The 18,957-nt window shown below is 38.0% G+C and overlaps 1 protein-coding gene across 1 annotated transcript; it reads right to left on the bottom strand.

The window, feature by feature from the left end:
- Positions 1 to 5,934: 5,934 nt before the first annotated feature.
- Positions 5,935 to 18,880, bottom strand: ca7 (carbonic anhydrase VII). Its single transcript, XM_052150475.1, has 7 exons — positions 18,735 to 18,880; positions 18,021 to 18,218; positions 15,906 to 16,024; positions 15,555 to 15,650; positions 14,835 to 14,897; positions 10,750 to 10,905; positions 5,935 to 7,071 (listed from the first exon to the last, which is right to left on the bottom strand). Exons 1-7 carry the CDS (start codon positions 18,769 to 18,771, stop codon positions 6,949 to 6,951), a joined length of 792 nt encoding a protein of 263 aa, XP_052006435.1. The 5' UTR covers positions 18,772 to 18,880; the 3' UTR covers positions 5,935 to 6,948.
- Between the last annotated feature and the right edge of the window lie 77 nt (positions 18,881 to 18,957).

Raw genomic sequence — 18,957 nt, 5'->3', positions numbered from 1 at the left:
GGAGGTACCATTAGCACGGGGGTGTGGCCGTGGACTAACTTTACTATCATTTCATTGATGCAACTGCTTTATATACACTGCATGCACGTTAAGGAGAAGTTTAAAAGACGGAACACAGGACGACATTTTTCACCCGAAGTGACAGTTAAATCACGCAAATGACGTCACGCAGGGGGAGGGGTGGAGGGGGTTTAAATCATGATGTCACACATATTTAACGGAATTTAACGGCATTTAACTGTACTGACCCTACTGACTAGGCCTAATGTTGAAAAAACGCGGAAAGTTATGTTTTTGTGCGGAAAAGGCAGTCGGACAACCTTTTAACCATTTAATTTGTTTCATTTGAGAAAACGGATGTTATTTATTTGTAGATGTTATAATAGCTGAGAGAAAAAAACTGTTCAAACTGTGTCCTAAAATAATGTATTATTTACTCTGGTCATATTTTGAAATGTCATAGCCTATTTATAGCTAGTTTTACACAATTCACATATTTGTTTATATGTAATTAAATGTTGTCTTTAAGGTAATTAAAATAATCTGATAAATAGGTAGAGATAGTTAGATAGTTCAGACTATATCAATGCTGATGCACCAAAGGACATGTTATATCACAGCTGATGCACCGAAGGTCAGACTATATCACAGCTGATGCACCGAAGGTCAGACTATATCACATCAGATGCACCAAAGGACAGGTTATATCACAGCAGATGCACCGAAGGTCAGACTATATCACAGCTAATGCACCAAAGGACATGTTATATCACAGCTGATGCACCGAAGGTCAGACTATATCACAGCTGATGCACCAAAGGACATGTTATATCACAGCAGATGCACCGAAGGTCAGACTATATCACAGCTGATGCACCAAAGGACGTTATATCACATCTGATGCACCGAAGGTCAGACTATATCACATCTGATGCACCGAAGGTCAGACTATATCACAGCTGATGCACCGAAGGTCAGACTATATCACAGCTGATGCACCGAAGGTCAGACTATATCACATCAGATGCACCAAAGGACATGTTATATCACAGCAGATTCACCGAAGGTCAGACTATATCACAGCTGATGCACCGAAGGTCAGACTATATCACATCAGATGCACCAAAGGACGTTATATCACAGCAGATTCACCGAAGTTCAGACTATATCACAGCTGATGCACCGAAGGTCAGACTATATCATAGCTGATGCACCGAAGGTCAGACTATATCACAGCTGATGCACCGAAGGTCAGACTATATCACAGCTGATGCACCGAAGGTCAGACTATATCACAGCTGATGCACCAAAGGACGTTATATCACAGCTAATGCACCGAAGGTCAGACTATATCACAGCTGATGCACCAAAGAACATGTTATATCACATCTGATGCACCGAAGGTCAGACTATATCACATCTGATGCACCGAAGGTCAGACTATATCACAGCTGATGCACCAAAGGACATGTTATATCACAGCAGATGCACCGAAGGTCAGACTATATCACAGCTGATGCACCAAAGGACATGTTATATCATAGCTGATGCACCGAAGGTCAGACTATATCACAGCTGATGCACCAAAGGACATGTTATATCATAGCTGATGCACCGAAGGTCAGACTATATCACAGCTGATGCACCAAAGGACATGTTATATCATAGCTGATGCACCGAAGGTCAGACTATATCACAGCTGATGCACCAAAGGACATGTTATATCACATCTGATGCACCGAAGGTCAGACTATATCACAGCTGATGCACCAAAGGACATGTTATATCACAGCAGATGCACCGAAGTTCAGACTATATCATAGCTGATGCACCGAAGGTCAGACTATATCACAGCTGATGCACCGAAGGTCAGACTATATCACATCAGATGCACCAAAGGACATGTTATATCACAGCAGATGCACCGAAGGTCAGACTATATCACAGCTGATGCACCAAAGGACATGTTATATCACAGCTGATGCACCGAAGGACATGTTATATCACATCTGATGCACCGAAGGTCAGACTATATCACAGCTGATGCACCAAAGGACATGTTATATCACAGCTGATGCACCAAAGGACATGTTATATCACAGCTGATGCACGAAGGTCAGACTATATCACAGCTGATGCACCAAAGGACATGTTATATCACAGCTGATGCACGAAGGTCAGACTATATCACAGCTGATGCACCAAAGGACATGTTATATCATAGCTGATGCACCGAAGGTCAGACTATATCACAGCTGATGCACCAAAGGACATGTTATATCACAGCTGATGCACCGAAGGATCATGACTTATATCACAGCTGATGCACCGAAGGTCAGACTATATCACAGCTGATGCACCAAAGGACATGTTATATCACAGCTGATGCACCGAAGGTCAGACTATATCACAGCTGATGCACCAAAGGACATGTTATATCACAGCAGATGCACCGAAGGTCAGACTATATCACAGCTGATGCACCAAAGGACATGTTATATCACAGCTGATGCAATCGAAGGTCAGACTATATCACAGCTGATGCACCGAAGGACATGTTATATCACAGCTGATGCACCGAAGGTCAGACTATATCACAGCTGATGCACCAAAGGACATGTTATATCACAGCTGATGCACCGAAGGACATGTTATATCACAGCATATACACCGAAGGTCAGACTATATCACAGCTGATGCACCAAAGGACATGTTATATCACATCTGATGCACCAAAGGTCAGACTATATCACAGCTGATGCACCAAAGGATATGTTACTGTATATCACAGCAGATGCACCGAAGCTCACACTCTATCACAGCTGATGCACCCAAGGTCAGACTATATCACATCTGATGCACCAAAGGACAGATTATATAACAGCAGACGCAGCGAAGGATAGAATATATCACAGCAGAAGCATTGAAGGTCAGATTATATATCTAGTAGCTCAAATGGAATAACTCAAATATTGAGTCAGAAACATGATTTTTGGATTCGATCAATCTGTGGCCGGTCGATCACATCTGGTGTAAAACAGAAGAAGGTCTCCAGTTAACATGAAAACAAGTTGAACCGTAACACGGCTATGCATGCCACCATGTTATTTACAACCGATGCAACATGGGATTCTGTGTTTTTGATAGAAATTTTGAAGTTTGTAAAAGGCAAGCCCTTACACTTTTCAGCACCGAAAGTGGTTAGAATGAGTGATGGATTGAATGGGATAAGGCTTGAGTGGATTGACTAGTTTGTATATTCTTTGTTTGACGTTAGAAAACCGGGCCGCATCGCTGTATCAAAACAGTGCGTTCCGACCATAACGGCTTTACATTTTTATTTATTGATTGTTTGAACATAAAAATAAAGATATTGTGTTGTTGAAAAGACTATTTGAGCAGCTGGTTCATAATCAACTGCTTCGATCCCTCTTTTGCTGATAAACAGCAGCACAATTACAAATCATACCAGTTTGATCATATGTGCGAACAGTTAATTTCTCCATAAAACTTGATTTTTAATGGATAAGTTGAACTGGAGAAGGAAAATCGGTCAATTGTCCAGCACTTATGGGAACTCCAATGCTCTCTGAATGCATCCCATACTAGTGTGCAGAGCTGTAATCTAGGCAAGGACGACTATAAAGATTTTAAAATATAAGATCACTGTGTAATTATATACAATAGATGTGCTTCATAAAAATATTACATATGACAATAATTTGTTTTTAGAAAAGGAAAACATGCTACTGTACCATTTCATATTTAATATAAAGCCAAAAATGACCATTAGATTATTTCTGATTAACAGTTTTTATTGATTCATACAATTAACAAAGAAAAGCAAAACATACAGTAGTGGCCAAAAATATTGGCACCCATGGTAAATAGCAAAGAAGGCTGTGAAAAACAAAACCTGCATTATTTATCGTTTTGATCTTTTATAAAAAAAAATTACAAAAATCTAACCTTTAATTGAAGTAAAACAATTGAAAGGGGAAATAATCTCATTATTAAATAAATAGTTTTCTCCAAAATGCATTGGCCATAATTATTGGCACCCTTTTATTCAATACTTTTTGTAGCCTCCCTTTGCAAAGATAACAGCTCTGAGTCTGTTCTTATAATGCCTAATGAGGTTGGAGAACACCAGCAAGGGATCTGAGACCATTTCTTCATACAGAATCTCTCCAGAGCCTTCAAATTCAGAGGTCCATGTTGGTGGACTCTCCTCTTCAGTTCACCCCACAGGTTTTCTATTGGGTTCAGGTCAGGAGACTGGGATGGCCATGGCAGAACCTTGATTTTGTGTTCAGTGAACCATATTTGTGTTGATTTTGATGTATATTTTGGATCATTGTTCTACTGAGAGATCCAACCCGGGTCCTTTGTAAGCTTCCTGGCAGAGGTAGCCAGGTTTTGAGTTTTTATCTAATGGTATTTGATAGAGTCTGTGATGCCATGTATCCAAACAAGATCCAGGACCTCTGGCAGAAAAACAGCCCCACAACATTAAAGATCCAGCACCACATTTAACCATGGCCATTGGGTACTACTTCATCTCTGTGTGAGCCAAACCCATCTGTGGTATTTGCTGCCAAAAAGCTCTTTTTTTGTTTCATCTGACCCATAGAAACCGGTCACATTTGAAGTTCCAGTAGTGTCTGGCAAACTGAAGATGCTCGAGATGGTTGTTGGATGAGAGCACAGGATTTTTTTCTTGAAACCCTCCCAAAAAACTTGTGGTGATGTAGGTGATGTCTGATATATATACATATATATTTTTTTTTTTTGACTTTCTGACCCCAAGACCAACTAATTTCTGTGACCAACTGTGATCCTTGGAGATTCTTTGGCCACTTGCACTATTCTCCTCACTGTGCATTGAGACAATGTAGGCACAAGTCCTTTTCATGTCTTAAGATCTACAGTTGATTGAAACTTGTTAATTATTGCGCTGATGATGAAAATGGGCATTTTCAATGCTTTATCTATTTTCTTATAGCCACTTCCCATTTTGTGAAGCTCAACCTTTTGCCACACATCAGATAGGAAATGGGGCAGCTATTTGGCATTCTCGGAGGGCACTCAGGAGGGGTAGTGGACAAAATAGTATTATATCTGTATTTCAATCGGGTCAATTCTCTGAGGCCATCAGACGACATTTGGCACTTCAACTCTGCCTCAGCACTTTTAATATTCCCTTCAAACTCCACGAAAACAACTGCACCAACATGCTTTGGATTCTTTGGTGAATGAGGCATACTGTATGATCCAGCCCCTACGAACCATCATAAGTGCCTCCCAAGCCACACCCAGGATACTGAGGACTAGTTGGTCTCCATATAAACATTTATTTCAGCCTTTAGCATTAGTTGGAAGGATTTTGCAAAAGGGATACATTAAAGCACCAACTATATGATTTCCTTTTGTGGCAACACCTCTAAACTCACCAGGACATGATCTGAGACTTAAGATGTTTTCAATTGTGCAATCATCAACAGATGAAATGAGGGACTTGTATATAAAAAAAAACATATATTCTAGAGTAAATCTTATGGACTGATGAAAAAAATGTATAATAATAATTATATATATATATATATATATATATATATATATATATATATATATATATATATATATATATATAAAACATGTATAGTCCCTACCAGATGGGTTCAAAAGTTTCCAAATATCTGTAAGACCAAGATTTGTTTACACATTCTGTGAAGTGTCAATGTTGCTCTAGGGGACTTGCAAATTTTGCTTCTCTATGATCAATCAATGACCATTAGATTATTCAAATACTTTTATTTAATGCATAGTGACATAAAACATAAATATAATATTAAATATATAGAATACACCCTGCCACTAAATACAACTGAAAGAAAATCCCTGCAGTGTCCGCTGGATGTTGTCCAAGTAAATAAGGAGCAGACCTTTAACAGAGCTTCAGTAACTCATCTAAATCCATGCCAGAGACTCCAATAGGAATAAATATTAGAAACTATTTTTGTTCTTCTCTCTATGAAGTGTGACCAGTGTAATCCAGTCATTTTGACCTTCCTACATAACTGTACGTACACTTGTATGTACACATTACTGTAAAAGCATTGATAAGGCTTCACAGAAAACACACAGGAATATTATTTCACTACAGTGACTGCAGTGCAGTCCTGATAAAAGGCCTACAATGAGTTCCTCCATACAGTCTGAACAACTGAACCAACATATGGCCTACAATTAGGATTAACAGTAATAACGACTCTATATTAAACAGACATTCGAGTGTTTTCATTAAATTTTTCCAGTGTTAATAGGGTGCCATCCTGTTATCATCAGGTCTAGGCATACAGGACACCAGATATAGTTAACAAAAGACTTTGGTGGAAACACTTGCAACTAGGATCTGTTTGCAGAAGCATAATCAACGTGGATGAGTAGGGATCAAAACATGAAGAGACTTGGATTAAAAGAGCTCAGTGTCAAAGTCAAACTACACTATGTTTAAGGTCATCTCATCAACCATCTCTTAGTTGTGTAGTTTAAAGAACTTCAAAAACATACATAATTGAATTTACAAGTTTATAGTTTCCATTCAACATAGGCTACTATGAAAAATTAACACGAATTTGCACCTAATCTTTACAATTTTCTTGTTGTGAATGACATTCTTCTAATTAACAAGCACATGAATGCAATCACTTTGATTCAATGCAGTATTTCCAATATTTCTATTTTTATTTATTTTGTATAGCTTTGTTAATGAACAGTACCCGAATTTGAAAGTATGCAGTGGGAATTTTGTTTTAAACATTCAAGGATTCATACAGTGTTGTGTGTCCATCAATCATGTCAGAGCTGATTCTTGAGCAGTTTCTGGAAAACATATGATCAGAGTTGTAGATCTGGAAGGGTCCAAGTTACCAATAAGCAATCAAGCTATTTAAAGGAGGCCCGCACTTTCCTGCCTTTCAATGGTTGTGGTGGTCGAAAATTGTTCTCCATGCGTTTCCGATCCTCTTCTTCCTCTTCACTACAAAGCAGTGTTCTGAATTTTCCCATCTAAGTCCAAATAGCATGAAAAACAGAGTGTGAGACAGAACTTGGCAAAGCTGCACTGCAACAACAACCTCCTGAGCTTTTTTCCACTTATAGCTCATCAATCTTATTAATAAGCTGTACAAGATCAAAGTCTTGTGGCCTCATGCCAGATGCAACATGAGGCCCATGCGACAGCTACGCAGCCAACGTGCCAAACTACTTGTGCTTTATGAAATTTCCTAATACTCATTTTGAGGGACTAGGCAGGAGCTGGAGATCAGTTCAGATTAACAAAAACGTATGTACTAATAAACGTAAATAATAGTCTAGTATATGAATCTACAAAACTTCCAGCCTGATCTCATGAAAATGAAGTGACTAGTGACATTTTTGCTAAATTTTATTACGTGGTTCTTACACGTGTCAAGGTAGTTCCAAGCAGAAATTTTCAACATGTCTCAGAATGAACATTACTATAATGATTTTTTTGCAATTAACAGAAGCGCTACAACAACTGTGTGTTTTGTGATTTTTGTGAAAGAGAATGAGAACAACTGTGGATTCTAACTTCTTTAAAGATGTAATTTTTCGCTCTAATACTCGTTAGAGCCATGTTATGATATCAAACACGTTTACTGTAATGCATAATTTGAAAAAAAGATTTTTAACACTTGTATTACAGACCCACCTACATTTAAACACTTATTCCAACGTGATTAGCTTGCAGGGTAGTTCACATGATAGAGTTTTGGACTTTGGACTCTGCTAAAGCACGTAAGCTGACACGTGAGCCGAAAGTGGCACAGAAGCAACACAAAATTATGTGGCTGCTTAGAAAATGTGCTTTTCATGACGCATTTGCTTACAGGACACTATCGGTTAGGTTAAGGTGTTGGTTTAGGGTAAGGATGTCCGTTTTGTTTACCTCTCATTTGCTTTTAGGACACTAATCGGTTAGGTGTAGATTCAAGTTTTAGGTTATGAAGGTACATTTTACTCATTAAAAGCTCCATTTAACATTGACCTTAAAAACCTTGTCTGATTACGACACCATTTCAGTTGCTTTTGGTGCCCCCCGATAGACATTTTACTGGGAAACTACAGCAAAACGTAAAAACTAAGTATGTGCCTTCGTTTTGTTATAATGGTGCCACAGATGCATAATTTTCATGAGATCAGGCTGGAACTGTGTGCCACTAAAAGCTGTAGAAATAGACATTCCTCAACACAGGTGATATTTTTTAAGGAATATTCCAGGTTCAATACAACTTAAGCTCGATTGGCAGCATTTGTGGTATAATGTTTATTACCACCAAAAATTATTTCAACTCATCATAAAAAAATCGAGTTTGCTGTGAGGCACAGTATTATTGTTTATGGATTTGCCCCATTCATTTACATTGAAAGTGCCTCACTTTAACCTAAATGTTTGCTTTTTGTTTTTTAAAGGAGGGATAAGTGAAAATAAATTTTTGTGGTAATCAATATTATGCCACAAATGCTGTCGATTGAGCTTAACTTGTACTGAACCCGGAATATTCCTTTAAGGGAAATAATCTATTCAGGTTAAAAATCAACAAAACCTACCTCCCTACCCTAAACCTTAGACATAAATCAAACCGACAGTGTCGTAAAAGCATATGTAACATGAAAAAATGCCATTTCTGAACAACCATGTCATTTTGTTTTGCTTTAATGACACTTTCGGCTCACTTAGTGCATCAACTCACATGCTTTTCAGGACTCGTACCCCTGTCCATTGCATCGCAAGTGTTACACTCGAGTCACCTCACGCAATATGATCTCACTCGAACAAGCTTGCAAATGTAGTTGGTTATATAATACAAATGTTAAAATGTATCGTCTTACAAGTCATATGCTAGTAAAAGTGTTTAGATGTCGCAACATTTTGTGAGGAACAGGGCGAAGTGTTTAAGAATTGATAATCTGCAGTTTTACTCGTGATTTGTGTGAAATTAAATAAAAGTAATTATTGTTATAGCACCTCGAGTGTTTATTTCACCAGAAAACTGATGAAATATGTCCAATGAGCCACCTAAAAGTCATTATGCAAGTATAGGAACATGATTCTATGAGACCAGTTCACTTCATCACTTCAAAGTGCTGGACATACAAGTCAACTATAGAGATTTCTGGGGATAAATATCTGCATATAATGTAACAAATGTGTTGAATCTGCTGTAGGTTTTAAACTGTGCCACATTTTGGCAAAAGGTGCATTTCCTTTCTGAATGAAGCTTAAAGGCATTGTTTACCCCAAAATAAAAATTTTGTCATGATTTACTCCCCTCTTGTTTTTCTAACCTGTACGAGTTCCTTTCTTCAATGGAACACAAATAGAAATGTTAGGAAGAATGACAGCCTCAGTCACTATTCACTTTCATTGTATTGACAAATATTAAAGTTAATGATGACTGAGGCTAACATTCTGCCTAACATCTCCTATTGTGTTTTACAGACAAATTGAGGTTTTTGATTTATGACAGAATAATTTGTTTTTAATGAAAAATCTCTTTAAACTCTGACCTGAACCCTTCTGATCACAAATAATTATTTCAGGGTAAAACAAAATGTTTTCTGTGCTCACTTACTCAAGACTCTTTTGGAATTTACAGTACTGTGCAAAAGTCTTTAACATTAAATGTTTCACACCAAAAAAAATTTTAGATTTCCAAACATTCCTTTTGCAAATAGAAGTAGAACAATAGTCCTGCAACAGATGGTGTGGCCCCCACAGAGCCGTGATCTTCATCATTGAGTCAGTCTACGATTACTTAAAGAAAAAAACAAGACAAGCAATCTGTCTGTCAACAAATTTGGAAAAACTGTGCAGAAGTGTACCTAGGAGAATTGCGGATTTGTATGAAGTTTACTGATAAATAAAAATGAAAACATCCTGACTATACAACATTTTTCACAACTGCCTAAAACTTTTGCACAGTACTACACACAAGTATACTTAGACCATTCACATCCACACCTTTAATGCTGTTAAACTTCTTAATATGTTGTTTTGGTAAAGCAGGGCCTTATTATAAACATCCCTGATAAAGACCAGTTAGAACAAACATGAATTTCCATGCTGGTCCAAGCTGGTTTGGTGATAGATTAGCTGGTGGATCAGCATAGCCATGCTATTAACCAGCAATGAAATGCTGGTCAACCAGCACGGTCGTTCTCATAAAGCTGGTTGACCAATGAAGTATCACTTGTCAGGCTATTTAAGAAGCAAGGTGGGGACACCAGTATACCAAAAAAAGCCACTGGCCTTGTTTAATCTCTGAAGCACTTATGAGACACGCCCCTGTATATCCACACATAAACAGCAAAAACACATGAACTGCATATCCTTTGTTTAAGGGATTAGTGAAATTCTACCCAGGCATCAGAAAAGATGAGATCATTTCTGACCTGATCGTCTAACATCTGCAGCACATTGGAATATTGTGGATTGTCCCTAATTTACATCACTACCAATGATGTTTATACAGCTGGAGAGCTTCCCACATCCATCTCCCCACAACCATTCATTTTCATAAGATTACATTTATCAGCTGACCAGTTGATGCTATAAGAAACATTAATAAGTCTTTATAAATCTTGATCTAGTTTTTACAAGTTTATCAAGTTTATTGCATGACCAAATTAAAGAAAACGTCAGTCACAAAGGCAACCCACCTGTTTCTCAGACAAAAAAATAGGTTCCTTCAGTACAATCCATGTTACGCTCTCATGTAGTGGAGGAGTGGTGAGAGAGCCTGGGTATGTCCAGAAGTCCAAACTACTAGGTAGGAGGCACTTTGGGTTGTAGCCCTTAAAATCAGCAACATTTCCCTACAAGGTAAAACAAACAAACAAGTCTTTATTTCTGACACTTGTGATGCCACAGAGCTTTAGTTCTGTGGAGGAGGAAAAAAAAGGATGCTCCGAACAGGGCTGTAACCACCATGGATAATAGGCATTATTACCATTTTGGGTGTAATTTGATTGCAAAGTAATCAGTTACTATAATCAAATAACTTTAGAAAAAAGTAGTGTAACACATTAGATTACAAATTCCTATATTCAGAATACAATTAACGACTTTCAATTGAGTAAATTACTTGGGTCACGTGTATTTCTAAAATTATATTATGTATAATACATTCAAAACATGAATTTTATTCATAAGTACAGTGCATCTGGAAAGTATTCACAGCGTTTCACTTTTTCCACATTTTGTTATGTTGCAGCCTTATTCCAAAATTGATCAAAATTCATTATTTTCTTCAAAATTCTACAAACAGTACCCCATAATGACAACGTGAAAGAAGTTTGTTTGAAATCTTGCAAATTTATTAAAAATATAAAAAAATAAATAAAAAAAAATCACATGTGCGTAAGTATTCACAGCCTTTGCTGTCAATACTTTGTTGAAGCACCTTTGGCACCAATTACAGCCTCAAGACTTTTAGTGTATGATGCTACAAGCTTGGCACACCTATTTTTTGGGAGTTTCTCCCATTCCTCTTTGCAGGACCTCTCAAGCTCCATCAGGTTGGATGGGGAGCGTCGGTGCACAGCCATTTTCAGATCTCTCCAGAGATGTTCAATCGGGTTCAAGTCTGGACTCTGGCTGGGCCACTCAAGGATATTCACAGAGTTGTCCCGTAGCCACTCCTTTGTTATCTTGGCTGTGTGCTTAGAGTCTGAGGTCCACAGTGCTCTGGAGCAGGTTTTCATCAAGGATGTCTCTGTACATTTCTGCATTCATCTTTCCCTCGATCCTGACTAGTCTCCCAGTTCCTGCCGCTGAAAAACATCCCCACAGCATGATCCTGCCACCACCATGCTTCACTGTAGAGATGGTATTGGCCAGGTGATGAGCGGTGCCTGGTTTCCTCCAGACATGAGAGTTCAATCTTTGTTTCATCAGACCAGAGAATTTTGTTTCTCATTGTCTGGGAGTCCTTCAGGTGCCTTTTGGCAAACTCCAGGCGGGCTGTCATGTGCCTTTTACTTAGTAGTTGCTTCCGTCTGGCCACTCTACCATACAGGCCTGATTGGTTGAGCACTGCAGAGATGGTTGTTCTTCTGGAAGGTTCTCCTCTCTCCACAGAGAAATGCTGGAACTCTGTCAGAGTGACCATCGGTTTCTTGGTCACCTCCCTGACTAAGGCCCTTCTCCCCAATTGCTCAGTTTGGCCGGGCGGCGAGCTCTAGGAAGAGTCCTGGTTGTTCCAAACTTCTATTTATGGATGATGGGGGCCACACTCAATTCTCACTTTGTCTATTTCTTCAATTAAACCAAATTCGAGATAACGGTCCAAATAAATCCTTATTTTCTTTTTAGTATATACATTTTGTCTTTTTCACTTTGCCGTGCCTTTTTTTTATATAAACTGTCCGTCCTTTCCCACTCTAGCGATAAACAGCTAAAAAATTATCCATGCAAAGGAAATGGCTTCTTTTTTCCATATAGCTTACACACTATTATTAGACTATTCAAAATTGATTTATTTATCGTGCTGTTTTACATTTTAAAAAAAATCATTATTTCTTCCTTTGTTACCCTCAAACTAGAGTGAGCTTGGGGACCCCTCGTAAATCATTAGCGATCCCTAGTGTGGTCGCAACCACCGAGTTGGGAACCACTGCTTTAAAGAACAGAGAATGTAAGTATTATGAATCATTTTCATCTACTGACACACAAATCATGGCTAGTATTAACAGTGACTTTCACTCAAATGAAACGAAAACATAATCAAAATAACAAAGTGGTCAGTAAAAAAATATCATACAGAATCCCAAAATTTTACTCCAGCTTTTCCACCGGCCCCTTTTGCAGTGACTTAAAAATCAATAAACAAATACCAATATAAATTAGATCATAAATACAACTTTAAACATAAACAAAATGATAATAATTGAAAAATAAGCCATGACTTTTAGATTGTTAAATTATACCATAATTATTATTCTCAAAGCGGCTGCAACAGTGATTGTCGGAGACTTCATTTGATGTTCCAATATATTTTAAGAGTTTGAACATGAACTTTATCATCACCTGTTGGTGGAATATCCAAACTGCAACTGAATTTGGAATTTGCATTGAGTTAAGACATGGCATTTAAACGTCTTAGCCCAACGACCGCATTCTTAGGAAAATAGCAAGTAGTGCCAATTAATGTACATAAAATGCACACACAGTTTGCACACTTACACCCACATTAGTGCAACCACTCCCACCCATGGCAATTTGCAGATTGTGCTTGCACTTAGAATTAGCACTCTGATGAAAATTGGATAAGACAGTGCGCTCGTTCGTAGCACGTCACGCTGTACTTTGCGCACTCATGAAAATAGAGCCCTGTGTTTGTTTCCATCACAAGCTGCAATAGTGGGGCTTCCGTCTCATTTAAAACTCTGGTCGATATTTTACATTGGTGTGTATATATGGGTATAATTTATTGTGTGATTTTCCAACTGTACTCTGAGAAATAATTAATTCTTTATAATGTATTGACTCATTGTTGGGCTCAATCCCATGATGTTTGTTATCTGGCATGTTCACTGACATGCCCACGCCTCAAAAAACTGTTCAAATGATACTAATGCATTTACATGTCCACATAAACCAGAGAAACCCAGAATGTGTTAAAGCACTTTCTCTTAACCCCTTAAACAGCAAATAGAAAATCAGCGTTCTCATTTATATGACTTGTTTCAGAACGTCACTTTTTGCATAAACCCTGGAATAAACCGTTTTCTTAAGTAAACGTGGTCATTGAGGGAGGAGGGGTATGTTGTTCTGAGTGTATAACTTGCATGTGAAAATGAACGAGGACCTGTATACATTACTTTGAATTCGTTAAATGAAAACAACAAAAACTTCAGTGAAAAAGTGTTTTAGAAAGTAACACAGTGGGGTACTTTTTTAATTACTTAAATTATTTTTCTTTTTTTTTAATAACTGTACTTAACCATTCATATGTACATTGACAGCTTAATGGGACTATTTGCTTGAGAATGGTGTTAAATAATGTTCAAGAAATTCCTTATGCTCATGTTTAATGAATAAGGTCCATTAAGCAATAGCCATGTAACCACAGTATTGAGGGGGTCTATAGTAACTATTACAGACTTTTGAACATGAGAATATGGGTTTTTCAATGGCCGATTCTAAATATACATTTGGTCATCCACAATACAGAATATTTTATTCCAGCCTTGTCTCTAAACCATACAATGTCCTACCCCCAAGTTCCCATTTGCATGCCTTTTACATAGGCTGTAATTATAAGAAGATGGGGTGCACTAAATAAATCAGTAATATTTGGATTAATCAGCATTTATTTGATTTAATATAAATGAATTATAAATCTAACTAAATATGTAAGCCGAAAAAGAATATGAATAATGAAAGAAAATAAATAAGAATTTGTGATAGATTTTTGTGTCCAAGATAGAAATGCACAAGTTAAAACATTAACTGAATGACCAAATGAATAAGTCACACCAAATGCATGAAAAGCTCAATATTCTCTTGTGCATGAGGTACTCTGAGGGGTGCCAATTTGAATCCCTACAAACAACCTGATGAACATATTTCTAGATGATATTTTCTATTAAAATGACATACAAAGAGCCATTTGTGCGAAATAAGGACCATCGCCATTTGCCCATTGGTTTAATCCATAGTCCATACCTTCCCTCCTAAGTATCCTTAAGAAACTTGTATATTTTTCCATGTTTTCATACATTAACAATATAAATACACATACCTTGAATTTAACCATATACAAGGAATCAGTTATCTTATGAAGACCGTTGTGCTCATCACCTATCTGAAAAGAAAAAAAAAAAAGTCAAATGGAAGACAAACAAATCCAAACATTTTCTTGTAATGCATACCATCAATATAAAAACTGTTGGTTATATTACATGTAGTTGGTTTTAGTATTTAAATTGTTTTTTTGTTGTTGTTGTTGTAAGCATGCACTTTGTGTAAAAACTTGCAAGATGCACTATTTGCATTGTCATTGTGTACTTTTGAATGTTGCTGGAGTTTTGTGACTTTCTTAGGAATTAGCGAGTACATCCATCTATAGATATGATTATTTCTTTATGTTTATTTATGTGAACATTTTAGATTTTATAACATTTCCATCCTAAACTGAATCATTTTTAAATATTCTAATAAAGATCTTAAATACAAATCTTCTAATACTAATAATACGTCTTCCGTATAACGCATAAGGAGATGTAAGGCGGAATGCTAGCCTCAGTGACTGTTCACTTTCATTGCATCTTTTTTTCTGTACAATGAAAGTAAACAGTGACTGAGGTTGTCACTCCCTAACATTAATCTCCTTTTGTGTTCTACAGAAGAAAGAAAGTCAAACGTCATACTATTTTCTTAGTTCTTTGTCTAAGAATCACACTGAGTTGATTCAGGCTCAGCACAGTAAAGCTTTAAAGGAGCGATTGAAGTAGACACAAACTTCCAGAAAGATGCCAAGGACAACCAGGCCATCAGGAGCTTCTGCGGCTTCAGCAAACGACGAGTACTTTACAGCATTCCAATGAACAAGATGAAGCTGGAGGGAGGCAAGAGTTCACAGTAAAATATTTTCATAATGAAACACAACTACATGTAGAGAGAATTATAGAAATTATGTGTACATGTATATAGGGCCATAGCAACTGGGGTGAACATTGGGAATGATTGTAAGGGCTACACTTCCAGTAGTATTATGTAAGAATTCCTGGCTATACGGCCCTGCACAAATACACCTGTATTATATACTCAAGAGGAGAGAGTATCAGTCATTGTCCCTTTTCTGTACCCTCACCTCTGAAGCGTAGGTCTTCCCACCAACTGTATGCTCAGAGCCACTGCAACCCTTGCCTCCCCAGTGGAAGTGAAACTGTTTAAGTCTGTACATGTTGCCCAGGGGACCTCCCTGGATCACTGTCATAAGAAAAGATAGGTTTACACACTAATGTTCTCAAATAGCTCAGAATGTCTAAAGACACTATGGGCATAACTAAAATTGTACACATGCTGCATGTACATACACTTATGAGCCAAAATATTAGGACCACTCACAGGTGAAGTAAATAACATTTATCATCTCTAACAAGGCCACATGTCAAGGTCTGGGTAGAATAGATGGTAAGCGAACAATCAGTTCTCATAGTCACATGTTAAATGCAGGAGAAATGGGCAGGAGTAAAGACCTGAGCGACTTTGACAAGGGCCAAATTGTTATGGCCAGACGACGGAGTCAGAGCATCTCTGAAACAGCTAGACTTGAGAGGTGCTCCTGGTCAGCAGTGGTTAGTACCTACCAACAGTGATCCGAGGAGGGACAAACCACAAACCGGCGACAGGGTGTTGGACACCCAAGGCTCATCGATGCATGAGGGCAACAAAGATTATCCTGTATGGTCCGAACCGGCAGAAGGTCTACTGTGGCACAAGTCACACACATTGTTCAGGAATGGTTTGAGGAACATGATGATGAGTACAAGGTGTTGCCCTGGCCTCCAAAGAGCATCTATGGGATGTGCTGGACCAACAAGTCCGATCCACAGCGGATTCCCCTTGCAACTTAAAGGACTTGAAGGATCTGCTGCTAATGTCTTGGTGCCATATGCCTCAGAACACCTTCAGGGGTCTTGTAGAGTCCATGCTTCAGTGGGTTGGCGCTGTTTTGGCAGCATGCAGAGGACCAACAGCATATTTGGCAGGTGGTCCTAATGTTTTGGCTCATCAGTGTATATGAAATGGTAGGTGGTTGGCATTTTGCACAACCAGGATATTATTGATGGCACAGTTGGTGATGCAACAGTCTTTCTGTCTTGCCACTCTGAACGAATTCTGTCTGATAACAGTGGAGCCAAGACTTTGTTCCCCCTCTCTTTTTTCCCACACTCGCTATCTCCCCTTTTCTTGCTTATTCCCTAGTTTTCTCTCTCAGAGAAAGGGACAATTTGTAACATTTGAAACGTTCAACAATTTCAGAATAGGGAACAGCTTCAGAATTGGTTTGCTTTGCAGAGGGCTGGGAACAAGAGCTCAGAAAACCACACATGCTGACAACAGTCACTTTATTGAAGAGTTTCCATTTTGCTGACTGTAGTCTGGCTGTAATAACTATGTTTCATATGTGCCATTTCATATAACAATAATTACAGTACAGAGCACACTCTCTTCTCAAGTGGTGAGATGGGATAAGAATGGCAATTACTGTGTCATAAAATGTGAAAAAGCATGTGTGCTGAAAAAAAAGGCATTTTTTTAATAAACACTATATCTGTTCGGCATCCCAAGTCAGCAATTCTTGTTTTGTTTTAACTAATGAACACATTTTAAGGGATTTAAGAGTTTATAAATGATCTCTGTTTGTGTTCTGCAGAAGAAAGTCATACAGGTTTGAGACGGCATGAGGGTGAGTAAATGAGGAGACCATTGTCATTTTTAGGTGAACTGTTCCTTTAAGAAAATGTATCTTTCAATAGCAAATAATATCACAGTTGCAAACTATTGTGTTCTCTATTAAATGCATTTACTTATTGGACAAACACATTTTTGATTATTTATATGAGATAAAACAGAGTAGAAAAACACTTTATATGACATATTTTTATAAAATATTTAACACTTTTAGAAATTATTGCTTGTTTAAAAAATTATTGAAGACATGTTGTGAGTCATTTTCATCACTACCACTGAAAATATTGTAATTTTTTCAAGTGTGAAAACCCCAGAGAACACACAATATGGGAGCTCTGACAAGAGGAACCAGATAGTGGTCGTGTGTAAGACTATAACAGGGATTTTTGCAGAAACAAAAGTAAAAGCTGCTTACTTAAATTGACTGACAAAGTCTTCTAATGCAAACATGAGGTCTACCGCCATTCCTTCACAATAACAGTATTAAATCAGCCAAAAAGTTACCAACCTGATCTCTCATCTGTGTCAACAAACTCCACTACCACAGAGTGGCCATTGTTTGATATGCTGACAGAGGTGCAGTTATCGTAAGACAGCCAGATAGGAGACAGTGTGGCATCATATACTGCTTGGGAAGGTGTTATATCAATGGGCGATTGCCGGTTACCCTCAGCAATGGGATAGTCTTTGTGCCACGCAGTTGGACCTAGAACACATTTTAACAACCGGCAACATGAAAACAATGAACACTTTATCTTTTAAAATCGGATGAAGATATGCCACTCATTAAATTGGTTGGGTTTAAGCCTATTAAACATTTATGAGGCTTAAATCTGTAACACTGGATTCTTGCTGGATAAATGGTTTCTGGCTGAAATGATTCTGGCTGTTTCTTTGAATAACTGAGCTCACAAAGTAGGCTAGCTGGTATAACAATATTCTTCCCGTGTTCCTTCAAGTTCACTGTAGCAGCAGGATGTCAATCTTGACATTACATTCTCAATCTTACATTTAAGCAACAACAATCCCTTTAAAAGATAACTGGCCAAATCTCACATTAAAGCAATTAACAGATATCCTAACACTTCATTTGGCAGGCAAACGTGGGACATTAAATCTAACGACTGATGATTGGACATTAAATGGCTGAATGAATGAACACAAAACACAGAAGAGGCACCTAGAAAGGAGACTCTTGATCAACAATTATCCCATAACTTACCATTGTCCTCCCCATATCCCCAGTGATGACCGGTCATTGTTCCCCTTTTCTTTTATGAGGTGGTAATAAGATGCTGGAAAGTGGACAGAGAGGTAAGTGCTTTGAGTCTGCTGTTGCAGTTTGTGTGTATGGACACTTATGCAGAGGTAACAGGTGAATGAATAGCGCTGTGATTGATTGACATGGGAGCTAATCCGCTTATAACACGCCTCCTGTAAAGCCG

The sequence above is a fragment of the Xyrauchen texanus genome, chromosome 2, assembly GCF_025860055.1.
Source record: "Xyrauchen texanus isolate HMW12.3.18 chromosome 2, RBS_HiC_50CHRs, whole genome shotgun sequence".
Taxonomy (NCBI): domain Eukaryota; kingdom Metazoa; phylum Chordata; class Actinopteri; order Cypriniformes; family Catostomidae; genus Xyrauchen; species Xyrauchen texanus.
This window is presented reverse-complemented; position numbering and strand designations above follow the sequence as displayed.